We start from the raw sequence: 26685 nt of genomic DNA on the forward strand, positions 1-26685 counted from the left end.
CTCGCCAAGCAAAATGCCCAATCCCCCCTACTCCACTCCAGAACCCTCCCCACCTTCAGGGTGTCCCCTCCCACATTCTGAACCCTTTGGCCCAAGACCAGAGCCTGCACCCCAATCCCATACCCCAGCCTGGTGAAAGTGAATGAGATTTGGGGAGGAAGGAGTGAGCAGGATGAGGCCTCAGAGAAGGGGGAGGAAGAAACCAGGCCAGGGTATTTGGGTTTAAGGTAAATCTTACATTGCACTTAAATTAAAAAAGTGATCCTGTGATTAAAAGGTTAGAGACCACTAAATTAGACCCTGTGTGGAGTTCTGCCAGGTACCGGTAATAGGGTGCAAGCCTATGCACCGCTTCAACATAGCAGCCCTGTGTTCTGAATGTGTCTCAAGGCCAGACTCAGAGTATTATTGTCTTGAAGACTTAGGCAATCCAAGGCCTTCCCTTGGGCTATACATTCTGCAAAAGCAGATCTATGTTGTGAAGAGATAGGATTTGGTGTTGGTGTGAACCAAACTAAGGAAAAATAGCAAATGAACTTGCAGAGATAAAGTGTCACATTTCATTCCAAAAAGAGGGCTGACGGACAAAAGTGAATGGACTTTTAAAAACAGCATGTTCTGCTACTTAATTTTAAATCTATTTAAATTGAATTCCTCTGATACATCGTAGCACATGAACTGAGTGTTAAAGTTTCAACAAGAAATACAGTTTGTGTTGATCTACTTCAAAAAGAGTGTGCTTTGGCATTTATGATACATGATTTGGTGCAGTATTGGTATCAGTCAAATAGCCGTGTAGCTTGTGTCATTTTCCAGCTTTGTTAATGCCAGTTGATAACAGCTGTTCCCTTGCCACTTCATCACTGTTCTTTCTATCTAGCAGGGCATAGTCTGTCCCATAGTCTTCCAGCTCTTAGAAACAAAAAGGTCCCGACTCTTGGCAATAGTCACCAGGAGATGTCCCACATAGCATCCACTAATTTGGCCAACCCCATCATTCCGGCCCATTGACAACAGGAAAGTTAGTGACCCTAGAAATGAGAAATATAGACAGCAGTCAAAAAAGTTGCAAATAAAATTAAACAGCATGATGATCAGCACCCATGTACTTCACAGTATAATGGGACCAAGTTACATGGTAAGAAATACAAGAGATTTTTTGTCTGATACTCTAGAATGCCCAGGACTATGGGATTCAGTCATAGTGTTTTCTAGGCAGCCGGTCTTAGAATCTCTTCCCCCGTGTATGCCAAGGAAGTGGGAAGCTTATCAATTTCAGCAGTTCATTTTTTCATCTCCAGGGACCTCAACCACTTCAGTTCTGTTCTCTGGGTAGTCTAGCTGTTTAATCTAGCCACTTCTGTTCCCAGATCGCACATAGACTAATTCTACATAACAAAGAAAACATTATTTCTACCTCATACAGGGAAGAAGGACTTCCAAACAGGTCCTTCAGGGCCAGGAGAAGAAACAAAATGTTTGGTACAAGGCTGTAGTATCTTGGACAAATGCTTAATTCCACAGCTGTGGAACCACTCCCTGAACTAAATTGATCAATTCACAAATCATATTCAAATGCTCCTTGCAGGCTTAGATGGGCATCAGCTGCACTCAATTCACATTTTTAACATCTTTCCACAACCATAGGGGGTAGATGCTATTTTTATTATTATGAAAGCTGAGATTCTGGAACACAGTTTGCCAACAGAGGGAAAATTTGGCCAATGTCAAGGAACCACAGAATACACAGGACTGACTGATGATGATTTTGCAGTGTTATATCCTTTAACCTTATAATTTGGAAAAAGCGTGGAAGGTGAAACAAGATAAGCTTGTTATCGCCCTCTCTTTAAAACCAGTTATCCTTCAGGCAACAGATGTTTCCATTTATAGATGACTGATTCGTATCTTTTACATGGAGTTACACCAATAAATTCAATGGAATTATTCCTGATTTAGAGTTACATAAAATCAGAGGAAAAATTAGGCACTGGTAAACATTCACACAAGAAATGCATGATAAAAGACTATTCATGATTTTGCAGGCTCAGGTCATAAGAGTTTTAAGTCATGATATTTTGTTGTTCCAATAATTTAATATCAGTTTGATAAACAAATCATTAAAATAATGGCTTCCTTTATAAACTGTAACCACCATGTCCTCCCACCAATGCAACAATAAATCAGTCAGAAGCAAAGGGGAAGAATATTTCTAAGTACTGAATAATCAAATAGTGTGCTTATTTTGTCAGTGAAATAATATTCAAATCCAAATTCTTTCATCTCTAAATACAGTTCTGTACAAGTTATAGAATTACTTTGTAAGAAATCATATAGAGATGAAGAAAGGATCTCCTCAGTTAAGACTTGTTATGCACAGTTTTACCTGGCTGGTAGGTTTTAAGCGGTTTCTGTGTCAGACTGTTAATGATGTTTGTCACCACAATATTGGCATGGAGCCCAGCATGGTATGCCATCTTTGGTTCCTTCACATCAGCACAATCGCCGATAGCATAGATGTTATCATACCCTTCCACCTGTAGGTACTGGTTGACTTTTAAAGCACCATTACTCGCCAGCTTCTCCCCTGTTTAAAAAAAAACAAAAAAAGTGCATCACCTCTGAACAACAATGCATATCCAGTGACACAGAGTACTCAGGTGAATCACTACTAAATAGTTAATGATATAGCTATTGATAGAGTAGTTGTGTAACTTATGTTTGCCACTGCAAGAGAATGACACTTGCCTTATAAGTCACTCCTATGTGATGCATAATAAATCCTATTTGATGCTTCAGCTGGTACTATCACCGGAGAGCCAACAACGTATGCAAACCAGGAAAAGCCTGGAACCAAGTCTTCAGCCTAGTGTAAAGAGGCACAGCTCAGTTGAAGTCAGTGGAGCTATGACAACTTACACAAGTCAAAAACCTGACATGAAAATGCTGACTTTTGTTTTCAGCTAGGTTCTCTAAATTGACTTTCAGGGCTAGAATGAAAGGGTGGCCTGAATAGATTTGATTGTTGAAGAATAATTACCACTCCTAGCTTTGTCAAATGGTATCTAGTCATTCTAGTGAGACTCTCAGAATTTCAGATCTGCATTATAGCACATTAATGCTAACCTATTCTCATCCCTGCTCCTATTTTCAGGCACCTATATAGTTCTGGGTGATGAGTTATACTTTGCACTGAATTTTTTTATTGAAATTTCTCAACTAAATGGTAAGCTTAGGGGAAACTTTAAATAAAACCTTTGAACTTTTCTCCTCCTGAATGACTCAATTACCCTTTTAAAGCAGTAGATAAAGAATGGGGTTCATCCTGTGAAGATAAGTGCCTTTCAGATGCTTGAAGGAATTTCTTTTGAAAGTTGTTCATTGTATGTGTACAGCATACTAGTTTCTATTTTAGCCACACAGGATACATAATTCTCCAGATACACAACTGAAACACAGTTGGAGCCAGACTATAGATCTTCCTTGAATAGGCAGCAGTTGCTCCCCTCAATCCCTGTTGCATATTCAAATACCGTAATTAAGTTCTGCCAGAAATTGTAACTGGTACAATATAAACATTTCTATTGCTATCTAAAGGAACAATGGATTGAGGGCATGCAAAATTTGAACTGCATGCTTGTTAAAAATCACACATGTAAGAAAATGTATAATCACACATGCACTGCACTAATTCTCTCATTTTAGGTCTTCCCCTTGAAAACATGGAAGGCAGACAAGTAATATTTAGTATATGACAACTGGCTTTTCATTTTAAAATGTAAAATACTTTAATTGAAACATAATACCCTTAGAATTATTCTGTTGCATAGGTTTTTAAATAATTCACCAAGTAGGATTAGCTGATCACCAGGGCGCAGATTCTGAAATGGCATAAAGTCTCATAAGTCCACTGACTTCACTAATAGCTAATGATCTGCACTCAGGCACTTTACTCAAGTGGAGAGTTCTACAAGTGTTACAGGCCTACTGCTAAGTGCACCAGCTACTAAAGTTCCTTCCTAATCCCCCCCCCCCCCCCCCCCCGTCACCTCCAACCACCATGTTTCTGCAGCACAGTATTATCAGCACATTCATCCATCAGACTTTGGCTCTGCTCCCAGCTAGGCCCCTGGCTGGGTCCCAGACCCTCCAGCCTCCCTGCTCCTGGCTTCCCTCCTCCCCCCAATCTGGCCAGGCTCCAGCTGTGGCTCTGCTCCAAGTCCCCCCAGCCAAGTTCCAGCTCTGCTCTCAGCCGCTGCCCCTGCCAGGCTCCAGCTCTGGCTCCGTTTCCAGCTCTGCTCCTCAGCCTGGCTCTGGTCCCAGCTGGGCTCCAATACCAGGCCACCAGCTCCACACCAGGCTCCAGCTTCACTCCCAGCCTCCCAGCATGGCTTCCAGGCTGCCCCCACAGCTCTCTGGTCCAGCAACATCTGTGGTCCTACTGGATCACAGATGTTGCCAGACCAGAGTCCCAGATAAGAGAGGTTCAACCTGTGCAAACCACTAGGTGTACACCCTCTTGAACAAACTTCCAAAGGGTCACTTTCTTTTTTGAAGTGTAAGCTTTAACCAGAGAGATTAATTAAATGTGCTCTAACTATTTTACTTGGTATATCAATACTACTTGCATACAATCTCTAAAATACTGAACTGGGATAAAGTTAGAACATAAGAACGGCCATACTGGGTCAGACCAAAGGATCATCTAGCCCAGTATCCTGTCTGCCAACAGTGGCCAGCACCTGGTGCCCCAGAGAGGGTGGACCGAAGACAATGATCAAGCGATTTGTCTCCTGCCATCTCTCTCCAGCCTCTGACAAACAAAGGCCAAGGACACCATTTTATCCCCTGGCTAATAGCCTTTTATGGACCTAACCTCCATGAAATTATCTAGCTTCTCTTTAAACTCTGTTATAGTCCTAGCCTTCACAGCCTCCTCTGGCAAGGAGTTCCACAGGCTGACTACACGCTGTGTGAAGAAGAACTTTTATTAGTGTTTTAAACCTGCTACCCATTAATTTCATTTGGTGTCCCCTAGTTCTTCTATTTAGGGAACTAATAAATAACTTTTCTTTATCGGCCCTCTCCACACCATTCATGATTTTATAGACCTCTATCATATCCCCCCTCAGTCTCCTCTTTTCTAAACTGAAAAGTCCCAGTCGCTTTAACCTCTCCTCATAGGGGACCCGTTCCAAACCCCTAATCATTTTAGTTGCCCTTTTCTGAACCCTTTCCAAGGCCGAAATATCTTTTTTGATATTTACGTTTAAAACATTTTATAACCTGTGCTGAACAATCTTAGCCCCACTGTGCCGGGATTTTAACTTACCAAATGCACTACTGTATGCTGATGAATTGATCTTGATTCCAGTGCAGAGAATCACCATGTCAGCAGCAACCTCCCTGCCCTTGTCTGTCTTCACTGCCATATTCTCTTGGAACTGGTTTAAAGTCAGCGTATGCATGTTCTGGACTCTCTCACCTGTCACAAGAAGCACAGAGGTCTTTTCTGATCACTAGTGCAGCAGCATCCCTGCTGCTCTTTGTCCCCGTGACTTTCATACTTTCCAGACTACTACACCCCTTTCAGGAGTCTGATTTGTCATGCATGGCCCAAGTTTCTTAAAAACTACAAAATCAGACCTAAAAATACAAACATTTTGCAGCAGAGTATTACTGAAAAATTGCTTACTTTCTCATTTATACCATATAAAAGTATTCAATTGATTGATTTATAAATATTGTACTTACCTTTCAGTGTATAGTATATAAAACAGCATAAGCAAGTCATTGTATGAATTTTTGTTTTTATTGACTTAGCAAGTGCTTTTATGCAGGGCCAGCCCAAGCCCTTTTGGCGTCCCGGGCCCAGGCGTGTGGCGCTGCCCCCGGGCACACAGCATATGCACTGGCCCGCCCCCGGGGCACGGGCCCGCCCCCAAGGTGCATGGTGCATGCGCTGCCTAGCCTGGCCTGGCCTGGCCACCGCTGCTGGTACACGCGCCGGGCCATGCAGGGCCCCGCGGCTGTGGGGGGAAGGGCGCTGGTTGCCAGCGCTGCGGGAGCCGGGCGCGCGGCACCTGATGGCAGCTGTAAGGGACACCGCGCACCCCTTATAGCTGCCATCAGGCGCCCCCCATTGGTTGGCACCCCGGGCAGCTGCCCAGCTCACCCATGCCTCAGTCCGGCCCTGCTTTTATGTATCCTACTGTAAAACTAGGCAAATATCTAGATGAGTTGATATACCCCTGCTTGAGAATCCCTGGTTGAGTAGCAGCATGAGCTACTTCCTTGGACACCAAACCCTAAGGAGTGCAAAGCGGGTCATTTTAAATAAAAATACTTTTATAAAGATTGTATAGGTAGAACACCAATTACAATATCTGTTCTATGCAAGATATACCAAAATATCTCCCAAAGTTCCATTTCAGAGAATGTTTCCTCCATTTTTTCCTTTCCTGGAGCTTATCACATTTTTCATACTGAATTCCTACTTTTCCTTTTATCTTCTGTGAAGTACCTTCACATCCAATGTCCATCCACATCTCTTGTCTCTGCAGATAATGCCGTCATTTTTCCATTATGCAGAAAGGCTTGACCCTGTCACATGCGGAGTACCTCTTGGGTGATGCTGAATGCCTTTCCTTTGCATTGAAGTCAATGAAAGCTGCCAGTGCTCAAGCACCTTTAAAAAGTCACTTTGGTTTTGAAATGTGAATTTTAGAACCTAAATTTAGAAGCTAAAGTTTGAAAAATGTTGACCGCTATATACGATTATGTTGATAGCTTGACACATTTTTAAGACCCTCTTTTCAACTGCTTATATACAGTTTTGACAAACTGTTTAGGCTGGAATTTTCCATGCCTCCATCAAACGGATTTTTCCCCCTTCCCAAAGCTTCAACTAAAATCATTCATGTAATTTCAGAAAATAAAACTGGAGGGGGGGGAGGGGAGGAAGCATTGTTTTATCACTGTTAAAAACAAAATCTTCATTCTGTTTTGTTGACACTCTAGTGCAGGCATGTCAAACTCGAAGCCTACTGAGAGCCACACAAACGAAAACTGATAGCTTTCAGGGCCACCTAGGGTTCCCAGATCGTTTGTCAAGCAAAAAAAGCATTTTAGGTGCCAGGCAAAAGGCACCAATACCAGACACCTGGCAATCCTAGGGCCACCAAAGAAAATGTACTGCGTTGGAAAGTCGTAGTTTATTATTATTATAGATTATGTTTTAGATATATTTTATAATATTACAATAACTTGATGTGTAAAATTGTTATTTGCTCATATTGAATAATTTTTAAATTAATTTTACATATTTTTAATTTATATATAAATTTAAGGTACTTTTAAATTTTGTATATGATACATAACTGGTTTTGTTGAAATAAAGACAAGTATAGACAGTGGCTAATCAAATAGAACAGGCTTCTGTGAAAATTTCAGATACTTTGTAAGTTTGAGATTTTGCATAAAGATATAATTATTCATGCAATTGCAAAAAATTGACATTTATTTATATAAAATTAATATACATTTTGTGATTTTATTTTAGAATGAATAAATAAAAAACAAAATATTAACAAAATAACTCCTCTCTCTCCCCCAGAGCCAGAAACTCCCATATTCTCGTTCTAACCCTTTCCTCCTCCACTCCCCCAGAGCCAGCCCCCCCCCAACCTAATGCCTCCTCCCTCCCCCAGAACCAGGCCACCCCAATCTAAAGGCCTCCCCCCAGAGCCAAGCACCCCCAGCTCTCCCTCCACCTAATGCCTCCCCCTTTCCACAGAGCCAGGCTCTCCCAGCACCCCCAACCTAATACCTGGGTCCCAGAGCTGACGTTGCCACCTGAGGCGCTGGGGCGGTGCGAGCAGAGCGGCCAGCTGTGAGCACCTGCTGGAGAGTCCAGCGCAGAGTGCCCGGCCGGCCATGAGCAATTGCTGCGGCACAGAGCAGCCCGGCCGGCCGTGAGCAGGCATTCGGCCATGTGCTCTGAGTGGCCAGTGGGCCACACTTCATTCTTTTATAAAAATGTTCTAGCGGGCCGCAAAAAATTTCGATCGGGCTGCATGCAGCCATCCAAACGCCAGTTTGACATGCCTGCAGTAGAGTCTTAAGCGTGTCAACTAAATTCTTTGAAGACGTATCTGCTCTGGCCATGCTCCATTTCAGGCCTGCAGAGGCTCTCCTATAATTGCTCCTTCCAGTTGTCATGGGCCCACTCCTGCTCTAGAAAGGCATTTTATGCTGGTTTACTTAATGCAGCTCCAGGAAAGCTATCAAAAGGAATGGGTATTGTACCCCATTACAGGAGCAATGCATGGATCTTAACTTACCAGCCACTAGCAGATCTGGGTGAACAGGTATTGAAGGGAACCTTGTTCTGTCTTTCTTGCCAAAAATAATCAGAGATAAAGGTTCCTTCTAGTCCTGTGGCACCTTAGAGACTAACCAAAATATATAATCACGAGCTTTCATGGGAAAAACTTCATCGGATAAACTGGAGTGGATATAACAAACCAATTATATATAAAACAACAGATCAATTGTAGGACCCATGCTAATGAAGCTAATTAAGTGGGCTGGATGTATTCCATACATATCTTTTGATATGGAAATGCAGATGTTAAAGGCAGGATAAATGGATTTTGTAATGCTCCAACCATTTAATGCCTTTGTTCAAACCCAGGGTAAAAGTGTCAAATCTGTAGATGAATTCCAGTTCTACAGACTCTCTCTGTAACTGGTTAGTAAAATTCATTTGTAGAAGAACAGCTACTTTTACATTCATAATTAAGTGACCAGGCAGTTTAAAATATTCCTGTACAGGTTTGTGTGTGTTGCTATTTCTAATGTCTGATTTGTGTCCATTTATCCTTTGGCATAGAGACTATCCGGTTTGGCCAACGTACATGGCAGAGGGGTAGATGGAGGAGTGGGGCAAGAAGCTTTGCGGATTTTTAGATACCTCAATCTGAGTTTGGGAAATACTGCATGAACTTGATTAAGAACCTACTTAACAAGAGATGCACTTGTTTCCTGAGAAGAATCTCCTTCACCTCCTGCCGGACGCTTGGTAGGAGCTCCACATCAGCCAATGCGGTTTTGGAGTGAATGAGAGTCACCTGTGAACAAATGCGAAATGACAGCTAACTGGGAAAAAACAATAAACCTGAGTCAGCTAGAAACAAATACTTTTTAAACAGGAGTGTGTCTGACTGCTGTCCCAGTAAGCAGGCAAAGAAATCAACAGACAAGCCTTAGGTAGACTGCTGGCTTTCAGCATGCACTTCTTGGCTACAAAGGCAGAGTAGGATGGACAGCTGGGGGGGGGAGATCACTGAAAAGAGACTAAGCTATTCTATTCCCAGGAGACAGTGCAAGAACGCTGGCTGCAAGGAAAGTCAGGTTGTGAGGAAGTTCATAGTTACCATAATCCAAACTGGTCTAGCAGGAGGCAATATGGAAGAACAAATCAAAATCACCAGATGAAGGAAGCAGTGTGTGGAACATTAAATTATTGTATGTTGTTTCTCATACCTCTTTCGCTGGGTATTCTGTTTTGATCTCCGCAGCCATTTCAACACCAGCAGCACCACCGCCTACTATCACAATACGTGGAGATTTCTGGAGCTTGAAAAGTCAAGAAGCCAACAAAATCAGATCTCCAGTTGCATTGTTTCAGACATAAAGTAACCTAGAGTGAGGTACTCAGACTGAAGATTCATTCTGGCACCACCAGTTGTGCACCTTCCTGATTTGTAGGAAACCCTTCTTACTATAGTTGAGTTCACACAGTCTCTGGAACAAGAGGTGTTGGACCAGCCTGTTCACAGCAGCCAGAGCTGGCTGCGGTCAGGGCCTACTCAGGTAGCAGCCCCCTGTCCGTGGCCAGCCCCGGCTGCCATGAACAGAGGCTGCTTAGTAGTAACAGCCACTGTCTGGGGGAGGGCAGTGTCCCAATCTCCCTGCTCCTGCCCCACTGCTTCTGATAGAGACAGCAGGGGTGAGGGGGGCAGATGGCACCCTGGAGATGGTGCTGGAGGGAACTGGCTTTTAAGCCTGCTCCCTCCAGCACCAGCTCCTGTTCCCCCATCCCTTGCTGCCTCTGAGGGGGCGCCACAGAAAGCATGGGGCGAGGGCTCTTGTACATTTCAAAAGCAGAAGTGTCTGCAGTGGGAACAGCGTGAGCAGGGACTGAAGCAGTCCCCGCTCGTGCTGTTTCCCTGCTGTGCCTCTGCTTCCCCTGCCCTGCCCCCATCCTGGAGATGGTGCTGGGGGAACCAGCTTAAAGCCGGTTCTCCCCAGCACTGGCTCCTGCTCCCCGCCTACACCTTGCTGCCTCTCTCTGATAGAGGCAGCAAGGTGGGGAGAGGGGGAGGGAAGTGACTAGTCAAGCTGCTTCTCCACTATCCCTTAAGCATTTGTTTATCAGATAGTTGACTAGTTGCTAACATCCGTATGTGGGCCAAAAAGTTTGAGAACCACTGCTCTATATCCCACAGTCTTCTAGCAATGTCTACTCTATTTGTGGCGGGGGTGAGCCCCAGGCCCGCAGCCCGCCTGCGAGATGGTTGTGGACCACACTTTGAGAACTGCTAGTTTACTGGATGACGAAAGACTCTGGTATAGGAAAGAGATTGTGTATTTAGTTGCAGCACTGCTGGTGAGACTAGCAGATGATGGAACCTCTTATGTCTAAACTAGGCCCTGAAACAAAATGGTAAAGTCAGTCACTAGGGGTATGTCTACACTACCCCGCTAGTTCGAACTAGCGGGGTAATGTATGCATACCGTGGAACGAGGCGTACAGATAGTTCGGAATGGCTACGTAGTTCGAATTATCTAGCCCGTGCTGCGTGTAGCCGCGCGGCACGGGGTTCGCACTAGCCGGCTTTTAAAAATGGCGGCGCCGGCTTTATGCTAATGAAGTCCGGGAAATTCAAATCCCGGGCTTCATTAGCAAGTTCGGTATGCATACATTACCCCGCTAGTTCGAACTAGCAGGGTAGTGTAGACATACCCTAAGACTGAGATCTCTCCTACTGCAATTGTTTGACCCACTGTTTAAATGATTTATTCTAAACTTAAATGAGGATTTTCTGTCTCTTTAAACCCTTAGCTCTAGCAACATGAAACAGCTTGAGTTGAAATGTTTAAGTTAAAAATGCCTACTAAATCTTTAAACAGGTGGAGTTAAACTTGGATATAGAATTATACTGTGCAATGAGAGATCATTTCAGAAGTCCAGCAGTAACAGCAGCAGTGAAATTGATATACTCCCACAAAAAGTGAGCATACCAATTATATTTTGAAAGCAAATATTTTGAAAATCATAAGTAGTCCACTCAAAAGACAATCTTATGGCCATCAAACGTGTTTACTAGCACAGTAAGTCATGGTGGGCAGCCCATAAGAATGGGGCAAAAATGAAGTTTACTAACCAGTTGATCCAGACTCTAGACATGTCTGAACAAAGTCACTGTCTTCTGAAGAGTATTTGTTCATAGTATCTCATTCTGACAATCAGGCCTTGCAGCCATACTGCAGTTCTGCCTTTGGCACATATTCCTTTTTACTCAGAGCTACAAGAATTTCATGAAAATATTCCCAGATAGGGTGTGTCTACAATCCACAGCCATGGGGCTTTCTCCTTCCTCCCCAGCCCACAGTTTCCAGGTGTTTGAAATCAAATCCTAAAGGCTGCACTCTGAAGAATTCTATCCTCTCCCCACCCCTCCCTCCTGTTGCTCTTCCTGCTTGCACACTCTGCTCCTTCTCCCTTTTTAAAGAGATCCCCTTGACACTCCAGACCTGTGAGGGGTTGTGTCACCACCCTTTCTCTACAAACCTGCTCTGCTGCCATAGCTCCCACCTGAGCTGCTCACAAACAGCTTTCTAGCCTGCAGGTAAGACTCTGACTATCTGTGTATAGCTGAAGCCTACCAGTCACTCACTAGATTCCACCCTTATTGATTCCCACTTGCAGAGTGGCCTCGACACAATTCCAGTCCTGGATTTCCCCCCAAAATGTATACTCTGCTCTGTCCATTGCTCTCCTGAACAGCCCACATACTAGATCTGTTGCCTCCCAAATTGACCAATACACAACAGTTTGCTATCATAAATGGAGTTACCCAGACAGTTCAGATTAGACAACACTGGATTAAATTTATTTAAAGAATAAAACCGGTTTAATTACAAGGAGATAGGTTTGAACACAAGCATAAGGGATCAAACTCAAATGGTTAGAAGATGAAATACTTCCTAGTTCTTACTATAGGTTGGTTCAAGGTGAAGTCCCTTGCAACATGTTTAAAAGTTTTGAGATCAGTGCAAAATATAATAAGGTCTAAAATTATTCAAATTTCATTTTTAAAGGAAAAAATTCAATCCAATTTCAGTAAAATGTACCCATTTTGCTAGCCCCGTCTCTGATCCAAGCACCACTGCGTTATAAAACCCCACTCACCTCTCAACTCCTAATCTGGATGTTGCCAGCACTCTTGTTAGTTTCATCCTCCCTCATTTGGATACTGATATGAGCTCTCACCATAATTATAATTTCTTACATCTTTCTCAAAAGGAGAAAGTCACCCACCACTTTTTCCCCTGGTAGCCTTCAATCTCACCTCCTGGACCAGGTCTTCATAAGTTCGAATGGCAGCTTCCATGTCAATGATCTGGTTCAACTTCCCAGGAAAAGGCCCATCACTGCCTGTAGCAAGAATGAGGTGAGAGTAGAAGAGCTCCTATAAGGGGAGACAGTGCGATCAGACATCACTTGAGAAGGCCAAGGTAAAAGACATCAAACTTTGGAGTTGCCTTCCAGCTGGTGCTTCAACACCTCCCTTCCTCCTGGAACTAAGCAACTGAGCTCGGAAACAGACATCTTTGGCTGAACTAAATGATTCACATAATCGCCAATCAGAAGATATTAATGGGGACTGGGTGAGTCTGATGGACTATCACAGCCTCTTTTCTAGGTGCGAGCACTATACAAAATGGGTGCCATGGCTTTAGTCCATGTTGCAACAGACAAATAGGCACATGATAAGTTATGATCAGAGCTGGTGTTCTTACTGGCCATCTCTACAGAGTCTAGAGATTGAATGGAAATGGTGGAAACACAGCTACATTCTCCAGGCAGTCCTTCACCTTCGATAAAACATATCCATTTTGCTAGTCCCATCTCTGATCCAAGCATTCTGTTATTAACTGGGTTAAAAAGCATCGGCAGGACAGTCCTGAGAAGCTCACACTGGTACTGTCCATACATTGATCCTGGGATTGAGACCTCTGGACTGTTTATTTTACATTTCTTACCAGCAATAAAGAGGAGAACAGCTTGTCTGAGAGCCTGATTGGACGTGTGTGCAGCATTCAGTCCTGCCTTAGTGCCGAATTGCTGTGCTCTGCTTCCCTATGCCCAGTTCAACCCTATGCCCAGTCACTTCGCAAGTAGGAAGCTGGCACAAGGTGTGTTTTGGGAACGAAGAACTCAGAGATCTCCCTGGGAGACACGACAATTGAAGCTGGGTAAATATTCCAGGTTCTTCTGTACTCATGGGCTTGAGCTTCGAAGTGAGTTTGCATGGGGCATGCCCTGTCCTTTTTATTTTTATGGTCACTTTGCACAGCAAGTGAGTTATTTGCACAGAGACTCACAGAGCTTGTGGCTTGACCATCTGGGCATGCGTAGGCACCAACTACACAGGTGCTCTAGAGCTGAAGCGCTTACTGGAAAAAAAAATAAAGTCCCACAGGCTGGGACTCCTGACCCTGGCTTAGTGTCCATCTGCCCAACCATGTCCCCTTCCTGCCTGTGCTACACACCACTGCCCAGGTCTCTGGCTGCAATGTCTAGAATGTGCCTCAGGGGGGAGCGTGTGGGAAAGGCGAGCACAGTGGCCAGAGACCAAGGCAGCAGCACCACATGGCACCAGTAAGAGAGGGACATGGTCAGGCATTGCAAAGCTCTAGCTTTGGTGGTGCTCCCCTGCACCCCACGGGCATGCCCTGCAGCCTCTATGCCCCGGGGAGCCTCATTTCTGGGTGCCTGCTGAGTGGTAAAGACAGCACCGCGGGCAGAGGCTGTTTCCCCCCCTGCCTCTGTAGGAGAGACTTCATAACAGCCTCCCCTATCTGCACCCTCTCCCGCTGCCTCTGATAGCGGCAGTGTGGGGGGCAGGCAGCACCACGGAGACGGTGCTGGGGGAAATCAGCTTTTAAGCTCACTCCAGTTTACTCCTGCCGCCTCTCATACAGACACAGCAAGGGTGGAGGGAGAAGCAAGTAGTCAAGTACTCCACAAGTCGATCATTGTAGGGTTGCCAGGTGTCCAGTTTTCACCCAGACAGGCTGGTAATTGTGGGCTCCGTCTGGTTAAAAAACACCGGACATGTGCAATGTCCAGTATTTCCTATTTCTCTGGGATGGAAGTCTGAGCAGGGACAATTTTCCCCTGCCACATCTGGCAGGGGCGGGGGAGTTAGGAGCGCAGCAAATGAAGGGGGGCAGGAGGGAGCACTTGCCGGGCACCACACTGAGTGGGGGGGCACCAGGCTGGGATGGGAGCGGAGCGCACGCTGCTCTGGCCCATGTGACCAGCAGAGACTGGGAACTGGCCACGTGATGCCTTCCTCTATACACTGCAAACTGAGGCAGCCGGGCCGGGCAGCAGGAGCAGCCACTTTAAAAGTCAGATTGTTCTTCCATGTCTGGCTCTGCAGGAGGGGAGGGGGACGATTTGATTGGAGTGGGGGCTCCCGACATTGGCGATGCCTGCCTCAGCTTGCACTGAGATGGGGGGGGGGGGACACTAGGGGGACCTGGATCTGAGGCAGGGGTGAGTGCATTAGGATGGGGAGACTGGGGGGCCTGGCTCAGAGGGAAACATGGGTGCATTGGTGGTTAGCACGTAGTCCTAAACTGGATGGAGTGGTGCAACTTTTGCTTAACAACTTTTGTCTCCCCCTCTTTTTTTCCCTCTGCCCGGACAGAATTTTTTCCCGATGTGGTTTTTTTTGGGGAGGGGGGAGAGGTGGGAGAAGGAGTGTTCGGTATTTTTTTGTTAAACCATCTGGCAACCCTAACTACTCGATTACATCCCCAGCTGAACCCTCTGTACATAATCACGTGCTCAGATGGTGCTGTACATTGTGACAGATTTCAGTTAAGCTTGCACAGCATTGTGCTAAAATGTGGCCATCTGTATGTTAATCCATTTGCTAGGACATTGGCTTTATCTCCATTTACAGGGAGATTCATGCTGCAGAGACTGATCTCCAGAGGGTCAATCTAGTGAATCGAGGACTCACTAAATTGATGGCTGACGGTGCTCCTGTTGACTTCAATACTCCACCAGGTCGCAAGGAGTAAGGGAAAAATCAACAGGAGAGTTTCTCCTGTCAACCCCCTTACATCAGGTGTGGCCAACCCGTGGCTCATGAGCCGCATGTGGCTCTTCTCCCCGAAAAGTGCAGCGCTCACGAAGCCGCCCCTGTGTCTGCTCCTCCCCCCGCCCCCTGAACAGCCCCCAGCTCCTCTGTGCTCACCAGGGCAGCTATTCAAAATGGTACCCAAGATGGCGGCCGTCGATAGGAGACTGATATGGCCAAAAAGCCTAAGCTTGTTTCTTAAAGGGGCAGCCTCCTTTTTTGTTTTTGCTTGACAATTCTGTTGCGGTTCTTCACATTTTTCCCACTATTGTTTCAGCTCTCTTTGTTAAGTGGGTTGGCCACCCTGCCCTACATGTAGCCGTAGTTGTGTATGTTAGTTCAACTTCGTCCCCAAGTGTAGACCTAGCCAAAGTGCGCACAACTGTAAGCATTAATCAAAATTGTAGTTTTGCTTTTACTCTTATTACAATGGATCACTGGCTCGGTTTGAATCAATGCCTTACTGTTTTTAATGTTAAATGAGAGTTGCATGTTGGTTTTGTTTTAAATCAACATGTGTTCTTGTATGGAAGGTGCATAAACTACTATGGACACAAATAAGCTGGAAAGCAACTGCAGTACTGTACTTTTTCCAGGAACCATGCCTGAGGCAAGCTCTGTATGGTCCAGAAATAAAAAAAATCTAATACTCTAAAATTTCTTCATCCTTCTTATTTGCTACCACTGCAAGATTCAGAGCCCAGACAGTTGTTTTACACCCACCAGATTCTGAGTTCCTTATCCAATTAGACAACAGATAACTACCACATGATCAATCACAAATAGTCACCACCACTTGGACTACCTCAAATTCTTCAGCTAATAGTTTGTGGTCAGTCCAAAGAAAGAAACCATGTAAAGAAACAGAGGATATCTGAACAGGACAGTGAGAAGAAATCAACCCCTCGCTCTTGTATTTGTAGAGTAAAATTATTCATCAGAAGTCATTTAGTTAACTTTGTCCCCAGTGCACTCACTTCATCATCATTCAGCAAGACTTTCTGCCTCAGTGGGTCTATTCCAACCACCTTGGCTTGTCGGAAGCTCCCCTCAAAGGTCACAGAGTAAGAGATGAAGGTTTTCTTGGCAAATCCTGCAATGAGGGGAGGTTAATGACACTTACATACTGACTAAGAAAAAAAAACGTTGGAGGACTAGAAAGTCTATTTTCTGCTGTTTCCAGACATCTTATTCAACTAGCTCTCCTTTGAGAATCTGGTTTTTTTTAAACACACAGAATAGAGACCTGTCCCACAGCACTAGTGTCTTGACACCTAGTCTCTGCCACACAGTAAGATCCAGAAAGTTTTTGCTTCAGTTGAAAAGAACTAAAAGCAGAAGGTATACAATTAATGGTGTCTCTAAACAGGGGCATTCAGGAAAAATAATCAAATTAAGAAAAGTGTGAATTTGAAGTGGAAATAAATCCCTGTGTGGATGCTATTATTAAAGGAGCTTTAATTTAGTTTAATTCACTTTGAAGGAAAATTAAATTGAAAGAAATTAAGGCCACTTTAATTCAGAGGGCTTGTTTTCATTAAGCAGTGCAGTTCAGCTAGCTTCTCCCATCGGCACAGCTAATCCTCCTCTTTGAGAGATGGTAGTTATGTTCACAGGAGAATCTCTCCCATCGATAAGAGTGCCATCTATACGGGAGGTTTGGTGGGTATAACTATGATGCTCAGGTGTGTGGGTTTTTCATCCATTTTATAATTAATGTAGATTTATAGAATAGACCTGGCCTCAATGACATGCTTGCACATAAGTTTAATGATGATCCACTTCAAGGAAAATTAATCCAAATTAATTTGACGTCCTCCTGTAGACAAGCCAGAAATCTCATTTGGAATCAAGTAAGAAGGGAGAAGTGTTTCATAAGAAAACCATAACTCAAGCCAAAAAGGCAAAGTCATCTTGACTTTAAGGATTTGTCAGCAATTTTTAGGTTATGGTCCATGGACTTCTAGTAGAGCCCTGTCTAGCAAATCACAGGATGAAACAGACAGCTGAAGAGGAGGTAGGTCCCTGAAAAGACAGTCAGTCTGTCAGTCTGTCCCTCTCTCTCTCTCCTCCTCCTACCCCTCCCTCCCGTGTGGTTTAGAAAGAAAGAGTTGGAGAATCACCATGCTATTCCTTGCAGGCCCATGGGCCACAAGAGGAGCTATTTTCCCTTAAATTGTCTCAGCAGCAGAGTAATGTATTAAAGATATTAGATGTTGGTTAGATTTTAATGTACATCTAAATTTGGTCTCATGCTATTTGACAGCATTTCTTTTATGACTTTTTACATAAAGTTCAGGAACAGCATATGTAATGGAACACAGAGGCAGGCTGAAAGGAAGGCAGGGTTTTTTTTAAGCTAGCTGATCGCTATTGAGAAGAAAGGCAGTAAGTTACAGGTCATATTTTACACTATTGCAGCATAACTTCAGCAGGGGATTCAAATGACTTAGCTACAGGAGCCCCAAGCATTCATGCGCATATACATTATACAAAAAGCTACACAAGTCAAGTATCTAAAGAAGTCAAGTCAAGTTACAAGGAGGAGGGAGAAGAATTGTTCTCCATAGCCTCTGATGATAGGACAAGAAGCAATGGGCTTAAATTACAGCAAGGGAGGTTTAGGTTGGACATTAGGAAAAACTTCCTGTCAGGGTGGTTAAACACTAGAATAAATTGCTTAGGGAGGTTGTGAGATCTCCATCACTGGAGATATTTCAGAGCCTCCTGAGGAATCTTAGCTGCAAGGCTCATGCCCCCACTGTTGGAGTAATATTTGAAGAATCAGAGAGGATAAAGATATCAATTCAGAGTACCAGTCATGTTTCAAATTCTTGTTCATGATAGAGTGATCATTAAATCTTCACAAATACCTGGCACGGTGTTCCCCATGCCTTGGGAAACTTACAGCTGGCATAACTTTACAAATTTGCTTTTGCAGATAACCATTAGTAGGAACAAGTGCATTTGTGCTGTCACTGTGCCCATGAATCAGAAGTCTGCAGCTCAGGTTTCTCAGAAATCAGTAGTGACCTCAAATTTTATCAGAATACAGAAACAGTTTGGTTTAACCGCAACTAGAGACATTTTTCTATTTTGGAATTTTACAAGAGTTTTTTTTAAACTTGTGCAGTTCATCTTTCAGAAATGACCTCCATATCTTCCAATGGAGTCAATAGATCACAAGGGACCAGAAATGGTCCACAAACTTTAGAAAAAGCAAATAACTTACCGCTCTCTACAGAGGCCCGAAGAGCACCCACATTATGATGGAATGCATCTCTCATATCCACAAGAACAAATGGAATTCCCCAGGACTTCAGTTGTCTGGCAGCTGCGATTCCCCCAAAACCTCCTCCAACGATCACAACGCACACCGAGTCATCCACTGAGAGCTTGGATCCCATCTTAGATAGCAGTGCTCCTTCTTCAGGGGAAAAAAAAAAGGTTTAAAAAAAAAAAGACTAAACAAAAAGGTTGTAACAGGAACCCCTTATCTGTGGAAAGTAAGGACTTGATTCTGCAAAGACTTAATAGTCCCATTGTAGTTATGGTGACAAATCATGTACCAAAAGCCAAGTCTTTGTAGGCTTGGGGCCTGCATAAATGGTAAGATTTAGAGATTTAGTAATGCCAAGAGCTTGTAGACCAGCTGTAATGACCATATGCCAGTCACTGGGTTAGTTCTTTATGGCATTGCTACTTGCCTTCACTCAGGGCAGCAACTCTTACATGTTTAGCACAGTACACGTAGTGTACAGCATTACATAAGGTGCTGGCAGCACTATACAATAGGCATAAACCTCTATGTAGGCGCTTAACACCACAATGGGGAGAGATCCTGCAGTCCTTAGCATACTTGCCAACTGTCCTGCTCTGGGTTTTTCAAAGCAGCCCGAGTTTAGTAGGGATGTGAATGGTTAACCAGTTAACAGGCATGCCTCAACCTTACCAGTTCTAGTTAACTGGTGGTGGTGAAAGCAGCTCTCCGCCCACTGCAGCCAGGGGCCTGCTCCAGCCTCACAGGGCCTTCCACAAGCAGGGGACACTCCAGTCCACCCAGAGCAGCCCCTGTCAATAGCAGCACAGCCCGGATGCACCGCAAGCATGGTCTATAACTGGGGGGGAGGCTGCTCCAGCCCGACACCTCCCAGCCATTGTCCCTTTAATCAGTTAACAGGTTAAACAATATGTTTAACCAGTTAACCACTTAAAATGGGATTTTACATCCCCAGAGTTTAGAGAACAAGATTGCCTCCAGACAGGGGCCATGGTGTAGAACAGTGAGCTCTCTGCACTGCCTCAGCTCTCTGTGGGAGTCTCAGCCGGTAAGAGAAGGCAGCAGAGGCAGTAGAAGTGGCCAATAGTCACCACAAGGCCTCCTCTGATGTTGCTTCATATGTTCTGCATAGTAACAGTCCCCCTTCTCTTAGGCTACACCTACACTGCATGCACATTCTTACACAAGTACATTTACAGTACAGCATCGGAAAACAGGGCTTCTTCCGGAAGAGTTATTCCTCTCCCCATGAGGAATAAGCCCCTTTGCGCAAGAGCTCTTCCACAAGAAGGCAGTGTAGGCGGGCAACATGAATTTATTGCGCAAGAAAGCCCTATGGCTAAAATGGCCATCAGAGATTCCTTGCGCAAGAGTGTGTCCACATTGCCATGGACGCTTTTGCGCAAAAGCACATCTCTTCCGCAAAAGCACATGGCAGTGGGGACACACTCTTGTGGAAGACCATTTGCACAAGAATTCTTGTGTAAAACAGTTCTTGTGTAAGAAGCCTGCAGTGCAGATGTAGCCTTCATGTTTCAGTGAGTCACAAGGAGGGAAGGGGGAGGCTGAAATAGCCTATTCCTTCCTCCCTTCACATCCCATGTCACGCCAATATCTGAGGGGGAGGAAAGCAATGTAGCAAACCAAAATTCCCCAAAATAAAAAAAAAGAGCCCAACCTCAAAGCAAGACAGAAGAGAAGTGATCTGAACCCCCAAAAATAGTGCCATAGAATTAAATGTCCTTTTCCAGGGACAAGAATAGCCTTGGTAGCATGTTAGTACCACGAGGGATTCCAGTAGTCTGTTTAAACATCCTGAAACTAGAGCATTTCTAGAGCTAATTAAAAACTAACCAGCTGATCACACTGACCCTCCTGCCATGGTGAGACCAGCAGAGTTCCTTTCAAAAAAGACAATGAGCCACATAATGCGGGTGCTCATGCTATTTATGTTTACCCATTTCCACACCCCAGTTACTGGTCATGCGTCATGGTAAGTGAGCAGTTATTTTGCATCATGAGACACAGCAAGGGAACAAGGAAATCAACCCCTAAGAAGAATCAGGTTTGTGTTTTTTTTAAATGTTTTAACAGTAGCAGATTTCTGCTCCAGGTTGTGCAGTCTCCGTTCAAATGTGGTCTTCTAAAAACAAACACTAATAAGGAGTAAAATAGAAGCCAGAATAGGTATGGTCTAAACTCTAAAGCATAGGTTCCCAAATTGGGGGGGGCATAAAGAGATTTTTGGGAGGGGGTGCAAGGTTACCCAGGCCCCCCAAACTCTCCCCCCAAAAAAGAGCCCAGTCCATCCAATAAAAAAAAGTTAGAAAATACCATGTGAAATGTCAGATCTTTTCTGTTTTTCTTAGCATGGGTGTCCGCCAGAACATGCACCTGGAGTACCTGCACCTTTAACACACACACACACACACACACCCCACCCCCACCCCCGGGAATTAAAGGGGCTGTGACTGTTTTTTGGCCCAGTCAGGGTTTTATTTATTAATTTATTTATCTCAACAAGGTTTTCTGGGAGGGGGGCGGGCATGAGGGTTTCTCAAAAATCAAAAAGGGGGCGTGATGCCCCAAAGTTTGGGAACTACTGGTCTAAAGTCTAGTTTCAGAACAGTTGGAAGCAGGCAAGTAATAAACAGGCTCTCCTGCCTCCCAGACAGCTGCCAGGAGTGCCGCAAGGAACATGCCGATGGAAACAGCAACGCCAAAAGGTTCCGCATTCTGGAGGGCACGGGAATCACGGGAATCGCTGCTGAGATACTGAATGACTCTTCCTCCAAAAGTCATCACTTTGCACCCTGGGAAGAGGCAGAGGGGGGGGATCGGGCCCCGCCTTGTCCTCAAAAAAATCTGCCTTGGGAGGGCTCCAATGTTTCTAAAGCAAACACTGGACTCGTGTGTTGACTGCACCGATATCTCCCACCTCGGGGGGTCTCCGCCCTTTTCTGGACTCCCCTCCCCAGCCTGCTATGGAAACCCCACGAGTCAGTCGCCTCTCGCTTCCCCAGAGTTGTGTAACCCGCTGCTCGACGAACACGGCGGTCAATGGGCCCCGAGCTCACGAACGCAGCGCCCGGGGTCGCAGCACCACGCGGACTTGCCTTCCCCGCTTTTCCTGCGAGCCGCGCCGCGCCGCGCCTGCCGGACACCGGGTGGGCCCCCAGAGCTCCGCGGCGGAGCCTAGCTGCACGGGAGGGCGACGGGGAACACTAGCCCCGCCTATCGGCTCTGCTAGCAGCGCAGCCGAGGAGAAAGCAGGAACAGCTGCACGCCCACGCGGCTTCCGCGGGCCACGGGACAGGTGGGGGCTGGGACCGGGACCTGGCTTCTCTCACGGTGACTCCCTTCCCCGCAGAGCCGACTCCTGCCGCCCTCTACTGGAGCCCGGCAGGGCCTCGGGACAGCTCGAGAGGCCGCAGATCTCAGTCCCTCCGGAGAGAGGCCCTAAGGGAGCCGCCCCCTTACGCCAAAAGAATCAGAATTGAATTGAGCTGTTCTGATGTGAGACTTATGGTCTCACCCAGGAATGGTTGTGGGCTGCTCAGTTAGGTGTCCTGATTTCATAGAGTTCCCAGGGATAGCTGTGTTAGTCTGTAACTTTAAAAACAACAGGTAGTTCTGTGGCACCTTAGAGACTAACACCTATATATAGTATCATTTCCTGGGCACAACCCACTGACAGTCCCAGTCTTTGGGACTTTTTCTTATAGAGGCACCTATTACCCATGTCCTGAGTTTTCACATTTACTATCCTAGTCTAAGCTAGCTGGTTACTTTCCTGGGGATGAGATAGCAAATAACAGCTGCTAAATTATGGCTGTGTAGGACCAGGCTGGTGGTTTGTCACACAGCAGTGTGGTTGGGCTATGGAGGCTGTATGCTGCTTGAGTTTAAGGGGGAAGTCACAAAACTCATAAGACAGGTGCAGCATGGCTCCTGAGGGAGGAACACTGAAGCAAAAGCACTGAGGTTCTCTCCTGTTGCCCCCGCTACATTGCTCCTGGAAGCTAAATCCACTGGCACCAATCTGAACTGATTTCACACTGTTAACTGGATGCCACTACATAGCTTATGCTCTTTCATTGCAAATAAAGGACATTTTCAATTAAATAATTCAGTGACTAATGGTAATGTACTCTCAATGTACTGCCTATTCCCATGCCCAAGTTTAGTTTTGTCCTGAGAAACCATACACCGAAACTGAAGAGTTCAGAATTTCCACAGGTTAAACTCCCTGTGTGCAGAAAGCATTTGGCCCAACCACTGGGAGGTATCCAGTGTCCTTTTGGATCATACTAATAGCACTTCTTGTAGGAAAAAGTTCAAGAAGAATATATTGGAAGATTTTAAGAACCATAATAAACATTTCAAAACACAAGCAGCTGCCTTTTTAATAGATCTTAGTGAGGAGATGGAGAGTAAACTGCTGTTTGCTGCATTGTGAGTTGTAAAACTGGTACTACCAAGCTGAATTGGGTCCCTACATTTCCTTTGACAGAGGAAGAATACCAAGGCCATTTATGTAGTTAGTAGTTGAATTTAAGTGCAGATAATTTTGGCTTCAGCAACATAAGTTCTTACAGAAGAGTAATTGTTACACAGCACATACAGTCTTGTAAATGGCATCCAGTCTATCATCAGGTATGTAGGGAGAGCTCCGGGCCTGCTTAGGGATGAAGCAGGTCCAATAGCAAGCCAACTCATGGTCTTGCCTCCACAGCTGTGTACAGATTAATTTATTTGATTGGATTGTTGGTTTTTATTTCCTTTGTTGTATTTTACTATTTGTTATGCTACTGTCCCACTTCTAGTGCTAGCTGGCTGGCAAAGCAGTTCTTTTACAATGCTAAAGGCTAGAGCAGACTAAATTCTCCAACTATAAGATTGACCTTAAAAGAAAAACTGAACTCTCTCAAACACAGTATAACCTGAGATAAGGAACATAAACAGATGCATTGCTCTTGCTTTCAGTGAATACTGAAATCTGGTGTAGTAAGTATTTTTCCAGACAATCTGGCCTTTCCTGAGTCACCTGTGGAAAGGACTAGGCATAATGGAAAGTGAATAGGCTGCCCCCATATAATGGCTAAACTTAAAAAACAACAAATAATCTAGCAGCACCTTAGAGACTAACAAAACATGTAGATGGTATCATGAGCTTTCGTGAGCACAATGAAGTGGGTTGTGCCCATGAAAGCTCATGATACCATCTACGTCTGCGTCTACACTGCACTTGCGTTCTTGCGCAAGTAAATTTACAGTAAAGCGTAGTAACAGAGGGCTTCTTGCGCAAGAGTTATTCCTCTCCCCACGAGGAATAAGTCCTCATGCGCAAGAGCTCTTTGATAGCAACCTTCAACTTCCTGAAGGGAGGTTCCAAAGAGGATGGAGAAAGGCTGTTCTCAGTAGTGACGGATGGTAGAACAAGGAGCAATGGTCTCAAGTTGTGGTGGGAGAGGTCCAGGTTGGATATAAGGAAAAACTATTTCACTAGGAGAGTGGTGAAGCAGTGGAATGGGTTACCTAGGAAGGTAGTGGAGTCTCCATCCCTAGAGGTGTTTAAGTCTCGGCTTGACAAAGCCCTGGCTGGGTTGATTTAGTTGGGATTAGTCCTGCCTAGAGCAGGGAGCTGGACTTGATGACCTTCTGAGATCTCCTCCAGCTCTATATTTCTATGATTCTATGATAAGAAGGCAGTGTGGACGGGCAGCAGGGGTTTCTTGCGCAAGAAACCCCTATGGCTAAAATGACCATCACAGCTTTCTTGCACAAGAGAGCATCCACACGGCAAAAGCACATCTCTTGCACAAAAGTAAATGGCAGTGTGGACATGCTCTTGCACAAGACCTTTTGTGCAAGAACTCTTGTGCAAAACAGTTCTTGCGCAAGAAGCCTGCAGTGTAGACGTAGCCGTATACATGTTTTGTTAGTCTCCAAGGTGCTTCTAGAGTGACTATTCATTATTTTTTGAAGTTCTTCCAGTTACAGACTAACACAGCTACGCCTCTTAATCCATGTAATGGCTGCTCAGGATACCCTGAGAGGAATCTTTACCTCACAGCTTCTGCATTTTTAAATACTTGCATGTTAAAGAGGCCAAACCATACAGCTGTGGGCTCTGTCATCTTCTCAAAAGTAGAGTCCTCATGCTATTTGAATACCTTAAAATAACCTAAAGAGGTAAGTTTGGGCGTGTGACCTTTTTTGCTTAAATATAGACAGCCAAGTAGGAGCAGCTCTGTTTCAGCAGTCCTTGTAGCTGCACTAGTTCCACTGCCTTAGTTTAACCAGGAGCATGGGGAGGGGTATATCAGCTAAGCTAATTAACTAGAATTAGCTCAATTATTGCCAGTCGAGACATTCCCTTTTCTATGTTTAAGATCAGCACCAGAACAGTGGCACAAAGGAGACCTGAAGGCTACGTCTACACTGGCAGCTTCTTGCGCAAGAACTCTTTTGCGCAAGAAAGCTCTGATGGCCATTTTAACCATAGGACTTTCTTGCGCAAGAAATTCATGTTGCCTGTCTACACTGGCCTCTTGCACAAGAACAGTTGCGCAAAAGGGCTTATTTCTGAGTGGAAGCGTCAGAGTTCTGGCGCAAGAAGCCCTGATTTCATATATTAGAACGTCAGTTTTCCTGTGCAAGAACACGCAACCAGTGTAGACAGGCAGCAAGTTTTTGCGCAAGAGCGGCCGCTTTTGCGCAAGATTGCGCCAGTGTAGACATAGCCGAAGATTTTTTTCCCCAAAAGGTAAGATTCCCTTTGCCTCAGAAAAGCCAAGACATACATCTCCCTGGAGTGCAAGAGGCTTTCTCAGAGGACCTAGAGTAGTCGCCTGGGAGTCCTCTCAACTTTTAACTGGAGCCAGATCTGGCTGCTGAAACTTTAATAGAATAACTCTCCTTCCATCTGTTCACTCAGGTCTTTGAATTAAAAGCAAACCCAAAACAAAGAGGATTAGCCTAACAATCTTTTCCCCTCAGTTAATCAGGGTTCACTTCCATGACATCTGTGGGATCTTAAGCCTGCTAATTCTCTAATCATGCATAAGACTTTGTCTACATATGCAACAGAAATTAGTATGGGTACCACTGCACCTGTGTAACAAAGCTGTGACTGTTAATATAGACAGGGCTCGGATGTTTTTTCTACCAGGTGATGAAAACCAACAGATTGTTAGATTCTTTCCTACAATAGCATCTTTATGCTGCTGATGCTATATCATTGCCAATTCTTTTGTAAGATGGATTCTGACTTTACTAGTGTAGCTGCCTCCATAGAGTCTTTCAAGAAAGACAGCATAGCTAAGATCTGAACTTCTGATAAAAGAGACAAGCCAGAAATGTTGAGGCCTTCCAGGTTTTCTTTATGCATCATAAATAAACCAAAAGGGCAAACAGTTTCTGTACTTTCCCAAACTATCTTTAATACAATGTCCCACAGTTGGGACATTCAAATCAGCATTTAGGTGGGGAAGTGCCCACCTTACATAAGTGACTATGTGAATATCCAAAAACAGCACTGTAATGCACCAGTGTGCTCCTTGTTTACCTAGAGCGCTGGGAGGAATCTCTCCCAGTGTTGATGCAGTGAACATACTTCAATGTTTCAAGTGTAGGCATAGCCTGAGTAATCCACAGTTAAAAACTAAGCATTGTAGTTAAGAGACAATTGGGAAATGCCAGTAGTAGTCCCCAAATGCTGCTGACATGGACGTTTTCTGCATTGTAATTGCCCAGCAAGAGAGAGTGCTGACTCAACATAGTTGCTAAACGGGGCAGTCTTTGTTTTCCTGTCTTGCTATACAATGGACAGCTACTTCACTTTCTGCTCATAGCAGAAGTGGGGGAAGAGACACAGGCTTCATTAGTACCTGAGTTATGTAATCAGTATTGCCAACTTCAGGCATTCAAAATTCATGGGGTGGGGGGTGTTCATTT

General features: G+C 44.8%; 1 protein-coding gene across 2 annotated transcripts; it reads right to left on the reverse strand.

Annotated features, from left to right (window-relative positions):
- Positions 1-595: 595 nt before the first annotated feature.
- AIFM2 (AIF family member 2) lies at positions 596-22006 on the reverse strand. 2 transcript variants are annotated; one of them, XM_006121502.4, is made up of 9 exons: positions 21843-22006; positions 18679-18873; positions 16424-16539; positions 12639-12758; positions 9547-9639; positions 9023-9131; positions 5333-5485; positions 2387-2587; positions 596-1031 (listed from the first exon to the last, which is right to left on the reverse strand). In XM_006121502.4, exons 2-9 carry the CDS (start codon positions 18851-18853, stop codon positions 877-879), a joined length of 1122 nt encoding a protein of 373 aa, XP_006121564.1. In that variant the 5' UTR covers positions 18854-18873; positions 21843-22006; the 3' UTR covers positions 596-876. The 2 variants fall into 2 exon arrangements, with proteins under 2 accessions (XP_006121564.1, XP_006121565.1); XM_006121503.4 differs by having other exon boundaries at positions 21808-21945.
- Between the last annotated feature and the right edge of the window lie 4679 nt (positions 22007-26685).

Source organism: Pelodiscus sinensis, chromosome 8 (genome assembly GCF_049634645.1).
Source record: "Pelodiscus sinensis isolate JC-2024 chromosome 8, ASM4963464v1, whole genome shotgun sequence".
Lineage (NCBI taxonomy): Eukaryota > Metazoa > Chordata > Testudines > Trionychidae > Pelodiscus > Pelodiscus sinensis.